Source organism: Stigmatopora nigra, chromosome 2 (genome assembly GCF_051989575.1).
Source record: "Stigmatopora nigra isolate UIUO_SnigA chromosome 2, RoL_Snig_1.1, whole genome shotgun sequence".
Classification (NCBI taxonomy): domain Eukaryota; kingdom Metazoa; phylum Chordata; class Actinopteri; order Syngnathiformes; family Syngnathidae; genus Stigmatopora; species Stigmatopora nigra.
The window spans coordinates 19708937-19723815 of NC_135509.1; the positions used below are offsets into that span (position 1 = coordinate 19708937).

The following is a 14879-nucleotide window of genomic DNA, read 5'->3' on the forward strand; positions in this document are numbered from 1 at the left end:
TATTCTTACTTATAAGTCTACTCACCAAGTGCCTATTTAATTAAAGGTCAATAATTTAATCAGATGTGTGCCTGCAGTGTTTTAATAATTATATTAAAGTATAATTATTAATGAACCTATCATTTTGGTCCTAAGCCTTGGAGGTCAATATGCCGAAGCTGTTACGATCGCCGCCGCGTAGTGCGAGGCGATCGGAGGGGAAGTTGAACCCAGATGCAGAGTCGCCGAAGGAATGGAAAGGTGAGGCAGATCTGTAGCTCTTGTAGGTTGATTTATTGAACGGGGTAACATAACTTCAACAACTTAGCTTGACCACTCATTACAAACGAAAACAACATGCGGCGGGGCGTCATGGAAACAGCAATGACTACGAGGATTAACAGGAAACGAAACCAGAACTAAACCAGTACTACACCAGGACGAAACCAGACGATCCAACGGCGTCCACAGGAAATCACAATGCTTAAATACCAAAAATAATCTAATCACGTAACCAGTCACAGCTGCTAATCATCATGACGTCATGTCAGGAGAGGCAACCCAGCGACTCCTGACAGTACACCCCCTCTAAGGGACGGATTCTAGACGTCCCAAGGTCAATTACAACATGAGAAACGGGAACAAGCAGGGAGGGTGGGTGGGAGATCTAGAATTGTCCGGTGGTCTTCCACACTAACCCAAGAACAGACGGAGAGGTCGCTCCGGCGGGCGTCCGCGCCAGCCAGAAACGAGACAAGTCAGTGGCAGGTCTGGCGGGCGTCCGTGCCGGTCAGAAACAAGACGGGGCAGTGGCAAGTCTGGCGGGCGTCCGTGCCGGTCAGAAACAAGACGAGGCTGTGGTCGATCCGGTGGGCGTCCGCGCCGGCCAGAAACTAGACGAGTCAGTGGCAGGTCTGGCGGGCGTCCGCGCCGGCCAGAAAAGAAACGAGGCTGAGGTCGATCCGGCGGGCGTCCGCGCCGGCCAGAAACGAGACGAGGCGGTGGTCGATCCGGCGGGCGTCCGCGCCGGCCAGAAACAAGACGAGGTTGTGGTCGGTCCGGCGGGCGTCCGCGCCGGCCAGAAACGAGACGAGGCAGTGGTTGATCCGGCGGGCGTCCGCGCCGGCCAGAAACGAGACGAGGCAGTGGTCGGTCCGGCGGGCGTCCGCGTCGGCCAGAAACGAGACGAGGCTGAGGTCGATCCGGCGGGCGTCCGCGCCGGCCAGAAGCGAGACGAGGCTGTGGTCGATCCGGCGGGCGTCCGCGCCGGCCAGAAACGAGACGAGGCAGTGGTCGGTCCGGCGGGCGTCCGCGTCGGCCAGAAACGAGACGAGGCTGTGGTCGATCCGGCGGGCGTCCGCGCCGGCCAAGAACGTGACGAGGCTGTGGTCGATCCGGCGGGCCTCCGTGCCGGCCAGAAACGAGACGAGGCAGTGGTCGGTCCGGCAGGCATCCCAGCTGGTCCCTTAAGTCTTTGCCAAACTGTCTGCCTTCAGGAAATATTAGAAGTTTAGTACGGTCGGGCACCTTACCCTGTTTGCTCGGGGGGTGGACAGCCCTCTTCTCCCAGGAACCCGGATAATTGCTTCTCTGGACGTCGCCGGCTTCTTCCTCCTGGCGCACCGGCGAATTGGCACTCTCGACATCGCCAGCCCCTTCCTCCAGGGACTCCGGCGAATTGCCTCTCTCGTCGCCAGTCCCATCTGCCAGGGACTCCGGCGCATTGCCACTCTCGACGTCACCGGCTTCCTCCTCCAGGGGCACCAGCGAATTACCACTCTTGACGTCACCGGCCCCATCCTCCAGGGGCAACGGCAAATTGGCACTCTCGACGTCGCCAGCCCCTTCATCCAGGGACTCCGCCGAATTGCCTCTCTCGACGTCACCGGCTTCTTCCTCCTGGCGCACCGGCGAATTGGCACTCTCGACATCGCCAGCCCCTTCCTCCAGGGACTCCGGCGAATTGCCTCTCTCGACGTCACCGGCTTCTTCCTCCAGGGGCACCGGCGAATTGGCACTCTCGACGTCGCCAGCCCCTTCCTCCAGGGACTCCGGCGAATTGCCTCTCTCGATGTCGCCACTCCCATCTTCCAGGGACTCCGGCGAAATACCACTCTCGACGTCGCCGGCCCCGTCTTCATCGAGCGCCGGAGCATCGTCGCCACTTCTGGGCGGGCAGGCGCTGGACGGGCAGGCACTTGGGAGAGCGGTGCTTGGGAGAGCGGTGCTTGGGAGAGCGGTGCTTGGGAGAGCGGTGCTTGGGAGAGCGGTGCTTGGGAGAGCGGTGCTTGGGAGAGCGGTGCTTGGGAGAGCGGTGCTTGGGAGAGCGGTGCTTGGGAGAGCGGTGCTTGGGAGAGCGGTGCTTGGGAGAGCGGTGCTTGGGAGAGCGGTGCTTGGGAGAGCGGTGCTTGGGAGAGCGGTGCTTGGGAGAGCGGTGCTTGGGAGAGCGGTGCTTGGGAGAGCGGTGCTTGGGAGAGCGGTGCTTGGGAGAGCGGTGCTTGGGAGAGCGGTGCTTGGGAGAGCGGTGATTGGGAGAGCGGTGCTTGGGAGAGCGGTGCTAGATTGGCCGTCCGTCACCAGAAACCTGATCCGTGGCTTCGGTACGGGTGCGACCGGCGACCCCAAGGGCAACGGGAGTAATTTGCGTGGCCTTGGCACAGGAGCTTGGGGCACTTGAAACGGCGCGCTGGGCCGAGTAACTTCGGCCACTTGGACAGGCGTGGTCGGCCGAGTGACTTCGGGCACTTGGAACGGGGAGGGCTGCATAGTCCTTAGGAGCTGCTGGTACAGCGGGGTCGGCCGAGTAACTTCGGGCACTTGGAAAAGCGTGGTCGGCCGAGTGACTTCGGCCACTTGGAACGGGGAGGGCTGCATAGTCCTTAGGAGCTGCTGGTACAGCGGGGTCGGCCGAGTAACTTCGGGCACTTGGAAAGGCGTGGTCGGCCGAGTAACTTCGGGCACTTGGAAAGGCGTGGTCGGCCGAGTAACTTCGGGCACTTGGAAAGGCGTGGTCGGCCGAGTAACTTCGGGCACTTGGAAAAGAGCTTGGAGGAACGTGGTCGGAAAAGGAGCTTGGAGGGACGTGGTCGGAAAAGGAGCTTGGAAGGACGTGGGCGGGCACGTAACTTGGACAGTGGTTAGTGTGTCCAGGCATTGCTTTCGCTTCGCTCTACGGCGTGGCGCTCGGCGCCTCCTCTGGGAGGACTGCACAGCACCCCCGCCACCACGCCGCGCCCCACAATTGGTGGCCAGCCCACTCTGCAATTGCTGGTCGGGGTATTTGTAATAGGAATTATCGGGGGAACAATCGGGATAATCCTCCTCCAGTGGAAGGTCTCGGGGTCCGAATTGGTCAAAGAATTCATCATCGGATTCCGAAACGCCAGCGAAAAAATCAATTTCCTCAATGATGTCCTCCTCACCAGACTCCTCAGGCTCCCTCCATGGTGAATCAATTCCTCTGGGCATAGGCATAAGATAACTTGGGCGCTCTCTGGTGGTTGTACGCACCTGGGCATCATGATGAAACGGTAAAGGCTTCCCAGGGCGACGTGCATAGCAGTGGTGGGGCGTATGAGTACGCTGCGGCTCTAACTTTTCTACCAGTTGTGGCTCATCTCTACTAATGATGTGCCTGAGAGCCCCGCACCACGGTGTGTCCATTACAAAATTCCTAAACGATTCTGAGGGGTTTCTTATACATTCCAAGCAGTCCGGTGTCTTCGAGGTGGATGGTTTGCGTCGCCGAGTGCGTCGGCGCGAGCGTGGGTGGCGCTCCGCTGGGTCCATATTGGTTGGATCGTGCTGTTACGATCGCCGCCGCGTAGTGCGAGGCGATCGGAGGGGAAGTTGAACCCAGATGCAGAGTCGCCGAAGGAATGGAAAGGTGAGGCAGATCTGTAGCTCTTGCAGGTTGATTTAATAAACGGGGTAACATAACTTAAACAACTTGGCTTGTCCACTCATTACAAACGAAAGTACATGCGGCGGGGCGTCAATGGAAACAGCAATGACTACGAGGATTAACAGGAAACGAAACCAGAACTAAACCAGTACTACACCAGGACGAAACCAGACGATCCAACGGCGTCCACAGGAAATCACAATGCTTAAATACCAAAAATAATCTAATCACGTAACCAGTCACAGCTGCTAATCATCATGACGTCATGTCAGGAGAGGCAACCCAGCGACTCCTGACAGAAGCGGGAACCCAGGCGCTACTGTTCGACATCTGGACATCTTTGCGGGCTGAATTTTTCGACGGGGGCGCCTGGATTCTCGAGGGCTGAAGACTAATCCTGCTGGAGGGAGACAGAGATATATAAAAAAATATATATGTATGTATATATATATATATATATATATATATATATATATATATATATATATATATATATATATATATATATATATATATATATATATATATATATATATATATATATATATATAGAGAGAGAGAGAGAGAGAGAGAGAGAGAGAGAGAGAGAGAGAGAGAGAGAGAGAGAGAGAGAGAGAGAGAGAGAGAGAGAGAGAAAGAGAGAGAGAGAGAGAGAGAGAGAGAGAGAGAGAGAGAGAGATATAGATCTAGAGGGTTCTTCTGTGAGTAAAGATTTATGTATGTAAAGGGGAGCCTTTTCTGAAGCAAAACAAAAATTTGTGTCTTCAAAAATATGCATGACTGGCGACCAGTCTAGGGTTTAGTCTGCCTTTCACCCAAAGTCAGCTGGGTTAGACTCCGGCAATGTCGACAACCCTCTCCAAGATGTGCGGATAGATGATGATGAAAAATATGCATGTCCTGCGAAGGCATTATTGCTCATGTGCACATCACAATGGCAACGTTCAAATTATATATATATTGCAGGCCTACCGTAAATGTATCTGTTATTGATCAAACAATTATCAGCGCTGATATTTGGACATTTGACATATTTCAGTATTTTAAATACGACCGGCCGATATAAAGCAATCAGTTTAAAACTGGATTATATTGGCTGAGGTGCAGCCACACCTCTCTCCTGCCTCCTGTCGCATGCTCTGTCACAGCTCTTCATTAAGTCGAGGGCTCTGATGTTCTTTTGACTGCTATGCTTCAATTCAGCTGTCTTTATTGGTAATAAGCACACACACCAGCACAAACCCAAATTTAAGTTGTAAGAATTCTCAATATATTTCTTTATGGGTCTGTGGTTAGATGCCGTCCACCAGATGTGGTCGTTTTTCCTCGTTGTGTGGAGGAGGTCAGCGCCTTGGCCAAAGTTTGCCATGAGAAACAACTTCCCATTATACCCTTTGGTACTGGAACTGGCCTGGAGGGAGGTGTAGGAGCAGTCAAGGTTAGAGCAAACACAACTGTAGATCTGATGTTTCATGTCAAAACACAGTTGAGACAGTCATCTATTTGTGAAGTTGGTTTCCACAATAGAAAACATATTGTTACTTATTTGTATGCTTTGACACAATTTTCTTCATACTCATTTGCGGTGTGTGTTTGGGGGGTTATGTGGCAAAGTGGTCCTAATGATTCCTTTAGTGCAGATGTCTCCAAACCGGTCCTCGAGGGCTGCTGTAGGTGCAGTTTATGTTACATCCGATCCAACACAAACCGTTTAACCAATGAGGTTCTGCTGAAAAAAAGAAGCACCTAAATGCAATCCACTGATTGCACTTCTAGGATAACAGATTGCTGGAAAGGTTTCCTCTTACAGGTTGGAACGAAACCCTGCACCCACTGCGACCCTTTCTGGAATAGTTTGGGGACCACTGCTTTAGTGTCAAAGTTTGCTGGTATCATGTCTTGCCTACAGACTACTCCTAAACCTTCTGCATGCATAGATTCAACTCTAAAAACATTTGTTTTCTTTGACATATCCCCAAAAATATAAAATAAAATCTGGTATTGAAAAGGTTTCCTCAAACTATTAGTAGTTTTGATAATCCTATTCTTAACAGTGCACATTCATAAAATTTCCCCTAACACCGCCGAAAACTTCATCATATAACACGTCTTTTGCCCTTTCCAAAAGGACGTTGTACCTTAATAATAATAACACTGAAATCACAATATTCTCCGAAGAAGCGTAAAGCTCTGGGAAATACTTTTTGCACTTTGGGAAGCCCACTTTTATTTGGGACAATATATCAGGAGAACAAGTTTTTTTTTGTTTCACGGATAATCCATTATTAACACACCAGAGGTCTTACAGAACACAGAAAATAGTTTGCTGTTTAATCCCCATTGTCAAAAAATTCCCCGTCTACCATGTGTGTCCGACTTTGTTGAATGTTAAATTTAGCCTCTGTTAAAAACCTGCCATAAAAGGGTATAATCAGCATTCTAAAAACAAATTGAAGTAGTCGTGTGAATACTGAAAATAGCCTCTCTTTTCATTAGGGTGGCGTATGCTTCAGTCTCAGGAATATGAACCAGATTTTGGATCTCCACCAGGAAGATTTTGATGTGACAGTTGAGCCTGCTGTGACGAGGAAAGGCCTCAATGCCTACCTGCGAGACACTGGACTGTGGTTTCCTGTTGGTCAGTCAAAAGCCCAACCCCATGTTAAAGTCATTATGATTGATTTGTTTCTAAACACATGAGATACTTTTCAATATCAGTGTTGAACATATGCATACAGGTTAAATCAGTGTTTTTCAACCTTTTTTGAGCCACGGCACATTTTTTACATTGGAAAAATTTGTGGCACACCACTAACCAAAAATTTTACAAAATGACACTCTGTATAGTATATTTACTACAGCACGGACACTGGACAATGACATCATATTTGCAGAAAACTATTAATAAATGTTAATTTAAAAAAAAAGGATATTGGATAATTTCTCACGGCACACCTGACGATCTCTCACGGCACACTAGTGTGCCACGGCACAGTGGTTGAAAATCACTGGGTTAAATCAACTGAGAATTCAATCTCTCGAGTTGTATAGCGAAAACCACACCTCAGGATTTTTTGGATGGATTCCTAAAGGGCGCAGGGTGACATCTTGCTTTTCGGCCCATCCTTACCACTATTTAAGAACTCAGCGCACTGTCTGCCTGCCATAAATTCAGCTTCCTCATAGACAGTCAAGCTGTGCTGCCCAGTTACATGGCTTGGAATTGGGGCAATACTTAATCTCTTGTATGTACTTTGTTTTTATGTTATGTGGGCTTTGTCTAGATGTGACAAATGGCTGGCCTCAAGCAACGATAGAACGTGGCGAGCATACAGTGTGTCATGCATTAGCTGTCGGCATTACAGTCGTACCTCCACTTAACCCTAACCCGAAATTAATTGGTTCCAGAACTTTTTTGGTAAATGGAAAATTTCGGAAGTAGAGCAGTACTTTAAATGTAAATTCATTCCACGGCCCTCATAACTACCAACCCTACTACTACTCTTTAAAATTGTCCAAGTATCCCAATTTTTTATGAAAGATGTGAGAAACACACAAAAATATTTTAAGAAAATGATTTATTAATGTCTTAAAATCAATGGCATTCACCTTTGACCCGTCCATGTCAGAAAGATGACTATTTTTAGCCACACAAAAAGAAACAATGTAAATTTATCTCACTTGGCCATTAAAATAAATATATAAAAGAAGGATGATCCCAAGTTAAGAAGTTTTCCTGTTTTCCAACTTTTTCACAATGGGCAAATTATCACTCACTCACTTACATCAACACGGTCTTATGGTGCGTAAAGACTGCAGGTCATTCATTGTATTATTCCATACATCCGAAGAGAATGCGCCCATTTAAAGGAAAGTCAAACCAGGCAGGGAGGCCAACAATTGTTGGCAAGCAAGCCGAGGAAAAGTGTGTCTCAGGAAATCTAAACTGGCGGAGAAAGAGTAGAGGTCGCAAATTTTTTTTTGACATAGATAGCAATTGTATTTTGTTCATCTTACATCATTTTCTGGCTGCAGAATAGTTTGCTACATGCATTGGCAAAAATTTAAAATCAGAAAGCAGTAGTAATAGTATATTTTAATTTCACCTCTTAGATCCCGGAGCTGATGCCTCACTGTGTGGGATGGCAGCCTGTAGTGCATCTGGTACGAATGCAGTTCGATATGGAACTATGAGAGAGAATGTCATCAACTTGGAGGTGGTACTTGCCAATGGTAGAATTATTCATACAGCTGGCAAGGGTCGCCGTCCCAGGTAAGACAAAATATCATAATGACACACTGCTGTGCTTACGCAAGTTTGTTCCCCTATCTTTATGAATAAACTCTAGGAAGACTTCCGCAGGCTACAACTTGACAAATCTGTTTGTCGGATCAGAGGGCACCCTGGGAATTATCACTAAGGCAACCCTACGCCTTTACGCTATTCCAGAAGCAATGGTGTCAGCAGTCTGCTCCTTTCCTTCTGTACAGGCTGCTGTGGATAGCACTGTGCAGATTTTACAAGCTGGGGTTTCCATCGCACGCATTGGTGAGCACTAGTATTTTTAAATTAATTCTTTTTCTGAACCGCTTTAACTTTACATGGGTCGCAGGGGGTCCTGTACCCTATTCCACCTGACTTTCGGGCACGAGACACCTGACTCGATGGCCAGCCGATCGCAGGGTACGAGGACACAGATAAACATTCATGCTCACACTCATACCTAGGGGCAATTTGGAGTGTCCAACCACCCTATCATGCATGTCTTGTGTGGAAAGAAACCGGTGTACCCGGAGGAAATCCACACAGGCCTGTGGAGAACATGCAAACCCAACAGGTGGACTGAGCTAGATTTGGACCCAGAACCCCAGAACTGTGAGGCTGATGTGCTAACCACTCATCCGCCAGGCCTCCTGTGAGTACACGTTGACCATGCCAATAGTGCACCAAAAACGATGCTCTTTCTGTTTTGCCATTGTATTGGCGACAAGTAGGGGGAGAAGTTGCAAACCAGTCTGAATTGGGCCGTCTGACCTGAAACAATGGATCTGGCAATCCTTCGAGCCATCAAGAGCGTTGTTGGTCCTCATCCATTGAACGACTTGATGATTAATTCCTTCGGCAGATAAACCCAAGCATCCACAATCCATTTCAAATAAACTTCCATTGTTGGTGCTCGCATGTTGCCAAATTTGGTGTAGCTCTTCTCGTCTTGCAACATCCAGTTCTCGTAGAACTGTCAGACTTTGGCCTTGAATGGGGCGTTCCAGTAAACCTCGGGGGCCTGTATAAATCTGGTGCAGCCTCCTGGAATCATGGCCACATCAATATGGGGCTTCTTCAATTGCATCTAGGTGGCATCGCTAATGTGACAACAGTATGAATCCCAGGGAAGAAGGCGCTTGCCATCTGACCACCTTCTCAGGTTGACAAAAACCTCTATTTCACCGGCATGCCGCTCTATTTTTCAAACTTTCCCCTGTAGTGACGTTCAATTAGAGGTGCCGCTCAAATGGAGCTGCCGCTCAAATAGAGCTGCCACTCAAATAGAGGTTTTTATATTTCTGGTCAGGCATACTCGATTGATAATCCTTGCAAATGCTTAAAGCTTGAGTTTGCACATTTAGAGAAGGTAAATAAATTGAATCACTCGTCTATGGAGATCTGACAACCATTTCTTGCCACCATAATGTCAACTCTACGATGCACGGTTTGGAAAAACGTAACATGAGTATGTTAATATAAAACATCCACCCATCCATAATCCATGCGCTATTTATTCTATGCTCCAAAAACACTTTTTTTTCCCTGTCGTGACAGAAAGACTCGAGACACGATGGTGCTAGACGCGCTGACCCAATGTAGTTGTAAGGTAGGACGCCTTTCCACGTCATTCACAAACGTAATTTTCGGAAGAATGCCTGCCAGTTTCCAGGTGCCCACACACACACGCACACATCCATCCATAAATTACGCATTTTAAGGATTAAAGAATAGATAAACATTGATTTATGGATGGAGGGATGTTTTATAACTCCCTTCACGACAGAAAAAAAGTCTTCCAGGGAGCACCTGGAAACTCTGGCGGAAATTCTTCTGAAAAGGACGTGGAAAGGCATCCTTCCTTGCGACCAATCAGCCACGCTGGGCACATCATATAAAACAACGATTCATACATCAACTCTGTTTTCAGCCTTAACAAATAAAAGATAGAGTTTACACACTTACAGAAGGTGAAGAAATTCAATCACTTGTCTATTAGGATCCGACAGCTGTTTCTGGCCACCATAAAAAAATTAAACTCTACGTTGCACGGTTTGGACAATTGTGGCGAGAGAATCTTAACATGCACACACACATCCATTAATCATGCTTTATAAGCATTATCATAGATAACTGTCACAACCAATATGCAAACACTATGAAATTCAAGATAATTTACGACAGTTCTCACTTAAATTCTAAGAATATGTTTAATCAATGTTTCTGTGTTTTTCTGTGTCAGAGTTTCTTGATGATGTGATGATCAATGCATGCAACAAGTTCAGCTCTCTTTCATATCCTGTTACTCCAACTCTGTTCTTGGAGTTTCATGGCTCTGAACAGAGCCTTGCAGAACAAGTCAGCATAACTGGTGAGTCTGTGAATTACATTTAATCGTGTTTTTTGGGGGGAACAGTATTTGTTGTTTTTATTAAAGTTCCCTAAAATGGAAGTAAACATTCATTCATTCCTTTTCTGAACCGCTTATCCTCACAAGGGTTGCAGAGGGTGCTGGAGGGTATCCCAGGTAACTACGGGTATCAGGCGGGGAGACCCTGAATCGGTGGTCACCCAATCGCAGGGCACAAAGAGATGGACAACCATTTACGCTCACGCTAACACTCACACTTATAACTAAGGCCAAAGAGTGTTCAATCAGCCTAATACGAGAAATCCCACCCAAATGTGGGGAGAACATACAAATTCCATACCTGGAAATCAAACCCCCGACCTTAGAACTGTGAAAACGACACGCAATCCACTCAGTCGGAAGACTGCCAAAGTAAAAATTAATTAAAAAAATTGAAAACACAAGTGTTGTTCACAAGCTTAAGGTTAATATAAACATTACAATGTATAACTTATACATATAAGTAATATGGCCTCCAAATCAGCAAAACTAAATTGTGTATGTCAGGTCTCAGAAATTGTGGGGGTATATGCTCAAACGTGCCAAATGTGAATCAACAAACTGGATGCGAGTGTGTGGCAAAAGCATTGCTAGTCTTATCTATTTTGACTGGTTACCCTATTGATTCGGCACGTTCACAAAATAGGATTTTTTTTTTCTAGAGCTGTGATGGCACTACTGTCATAAAAGCATGTGGGTCAAAGAATAATGTATTTTGACATCTGAAAAATTACAGAAAAAGTGTCACTGGACATTTTCCACATGAAATACAAGTCAGTTAGCAGGACAGTTGATTGAGCAATTGAACAAAAATAATGTTTAGATGTTAATGTTATTGATGCGCCTGACATTCAGTAGAAAGAGCGCTAACTTTCTGCAACCAATGAAATCACTGGATCAGAGGTGATCGCTCCAGCAAAAATCTACCGTATTTTCATGACTATAAGGCGCACGTAAAAGTCTTATATTTTCTCCAAAATATACAGGGCGCCTTATAATCCAGTGTGCTTTATATATGGACCAAAACTAAAATTGTTATCACGATAAAAAATTTAAAAAATCAGTCGATAGAACGATGGCAAGCAGCCCCCGACTCTATTATTGTGCCATAGACAAAGTATTGCGCAGTGAATGCAAATGTAGTAGTTCTTTTGTCAATACACCCAATGGATTGTGGCCTGGCGATCGGCATCAACACTAGCGAGCTACTATTTGCGAATGGATTGTGGCCTGGCGATCGGCATCAACACTAGTTAGCTACTATTTGCGAATGGATTGTGGCCTGGCAATCGGCATCAACAGCTGCGAAGCATGGAAGACAGCTATATATCCCAGCAGTCATTGTGCACTGGAAATAGCGTCTGGGGCTGCTTCCGTAGCGCTAATATGGTTCGATACCCATAAATATATATATATGCCATGCCTGGCTGCGTCTAAAAGAACGGTGCGTCCTTTGTATGTGTAAATTACAGAATTAGCATTCGTTATTGACACTGGGGCTAAAAATATGATGCGCTTAATAGTCGTGAAAATACGATACATATTTTATATTTTAACAGTCCAAACAAGTTGTATCTATTCTCTCTGCACAGGTACGGTTTGTACAAATGTAGGTTGTGCTTTATTTAACCCATGTTCCATATTCACTTGTATCTACAGAGGAAATTACACAGAATAATAGTGGCTCTCATTTTCAATGGGCTCGAGATGCAGAAAAACGTAACCGGTTATGGAAAGCTCGCCATGATGCCTGGTATGCTGCTCAGGCTTTGAGACCCGGTTGCAAGGTACGATATTGTAGCCTCAAACTTCAGTATTACGTTGACATACGAGTGCCCCGACATACGAGTGCCCCGACATACGAGGAATTTGAGAAACGGGTAAAATTCTGAGCAAATAATTACCTCGAGATGAGACAAATTTTGAGATATGAGCATTCGACACAGACCGCGAGAGGCTGCTTACGATTTCAGTGCATTGTCTTTCTCGCTGCATCTCCCTCGTACAAAGATCTCTACGAGCACTGGGCGAAGTGTTGCATTTTTTCCGTGTTTTTATTGTTGCATTAGTCAGTGCAGAATTAAGGGAAACCCAAAAAAGGCTTATGATGACAATGGATATTAAGCATGAAACAATCAAAAAACAGTAGTGTATGACTGAGCTTGCTCGCCAATACATATGGGGAAGCAGGAAGTTTCCCTCGAAAGTCGCGGTGGAATACATTAACCTATAAATAAAGTCAATGATGAGTCAGACACACCCCAAGTAGCCTTCAGTGATAATTTATTACCAACAAATTCCACCAAAACCTGGACTACTGGATAACACAGGGGAAGCAAAAGATACTAAAGTGGCACCCTCAAATAAAAACGGTAAAAAAAAATCAGCCTCCCAGACAGGTGTTCAAATGATACAGAAAATACAAAAAATACAGGAAATAAGGCCGAAGGGTGCCACTTTCAGAACTGATACTATCAAAGTCTAGACAGGGGAATAAACTACGTGTATAAATGGAACAAACTATATGTATAACCCGGGGTGTCTAAACTTATCTCAAGTCCCCCTTTGCAACCCAAAATCATTAACTTTGTCAACATAAATACTCAATATAACAAGGAGTAACATACTCCAACCTGCCTCAATCCACCAATACAATTCTGATACAACTCTCTTCCTAAACACGAGACAAGGCATAAGCCATAACATTTTATGAGCCTCTTTTGTGATGAATTCTCAATTTATTTTTATAAAGGACAAGCGCCCAGCGCATCAACCACTGATTGTGGTTAAACATTTTATCCAGAAAGACTATCAGATTGTGGTCGGTTCACACCACGACTGGAGTTGAAGTAGATCCTACATAAACATAAAAGAAATGGAGCGCTAATAGCGGGCAAGCGTCTCTTGGTCAATTGTAGAATACCGCTTTTGACTGGCATTAAACTTCTTAGAGAAGTAAGCAACGGGATGGACTAAACCATTTGGGTCCTGCTGGGTCAATACCGCGCCTGCACCAAGACCGCTCGCATTGACTTCAATAGAGAACGGTGAAGAAAAATCAGGAGCCCTGAGGACTGGGGCACTGCAAAGGAGAGCCCTACAGTGCTCGAATGCAGACTGACACTCAGTCGACCATACGAATGGCACGGAGGGACTTATCAGGTCAGTCAGGGGAGCGGCAACAGACGAGAAATTTCGGCAGAAACCCCGGTAGTAACCAGTCACGCCTAGAAATATCCGTAGCTCTCGCCTGTTGGTGGGATCCTACTACATAGTGTGTGTTCAGGCTGACAGCCGTGTTTGGTGAACAATCTCACATTAAACACCACGAAAAAAGAAATAATCCTGGTCTTTCGCAAACGCAGCACAGGTCTGCCCCCACTCCTCATAAATAGAATATGCATAGACAGGGTCCAGTCTTTCAAATTCCTGGTGGTCCACGTCACGGACAAGCTTTTCTGGTCTACCAGCACCACGGCAGTGGTGAAGAAGGCCCAGAAACGATTTCCTGAGGGTACTCAGAAGGAACAACTTGGACACTAAGCTTCTGGTAACATTTTATAGAGCCACTATGGAGCGCATCCTGGAATACTGCATTCCAGTGTGGTACGCTGAAAGCACGGCAGCAGACAGGAAAGCCATGCAAAGAGTGATTAACACTGCCCAGAAGATCACCGGCTAGTCTCTGCCCTCACTGGAAGACATTGGCAGCCCTCGTTACCTCAGCAGAGCCCTGAACATTGTCGGGGACCCATACCACCCTGGTCACAACTTTTTCCAGCTGCTGCCTTCTGGCAGACGCTACAGGTCTCAAAGTACGGACAAATAGGCTCAAGGATAGTTTTTGTCTCACATCCATCAGGACTCCAAACTTGCGGTAGCATGACACACAATTCCTTCTGTGTAATAACTCCGGGGCGAGGTAACATAAAAGACGTTGGGCGGTGATCTGCCTACTACTGGCTAACTGAAGGTAAGTGATCCGTTTTTTCTTTCTTTGTTGGCATCTGCGAGGCAAACTTTTTTTGCAGTCACCGGGATTTGGTTGCGCTCGGGGTGATGCGATGTATCCATCACGGCAGAATGCCAACGAGTCTGAAATTATCACTTACTTGGGCCTTTTGCCGGGAAAGCGAACTTTGTGGAGTAGCACTACCAATTTCCTCATACGCAGTTATCTGGGTACGATGACAATTAGGCTTTTGTCGATTCAATGATGATGACAAAGCCTATGTTCGATTATTGTTATTATTTGTGGAGTAGCACCACCAATTCTGTTATATATATTGTGTATGATGACAATAAAGGCTTGCATTTATTGT

The 14879-nt window shown here is 46.5% G+C and overlaps 1 protein-coding gene across 1 annotated transcript in view; it reads left to right on the forward strand.

Annotated features, from left to right (window-relative positions):
- Window positions 1-14879, forward strand: part of ldhd (lactate dehydrogenase D) — a 37115-nt gene that overhangs the window by 18486 nt on the left and 3750 nt on the right. The window contains exons 3-8 of the mRNA XM_077736422.1: window positions 5180-5321; window positions 6380-6521; window positions 7997-8156; window positions 8233-8432; window positions 10390-10518; window positions 12217-12344. Of these exons, the coding sequence (XP_077592548.1) occupies window positions 5180-5321; window positions 6380-6521; window positions 7997-8156; window positions 8233-8432; window positions 10390-10518; window positions 12217-12344 (901 nt within the window). The remainder of the gene's footprint in view (window positions 1-5179; window positions 5322-6379; window positions 6522-7996; window positions 8157-8232; window positions 8433-10389; window positions 10519-12216; window positions 12345-14879) is intronic.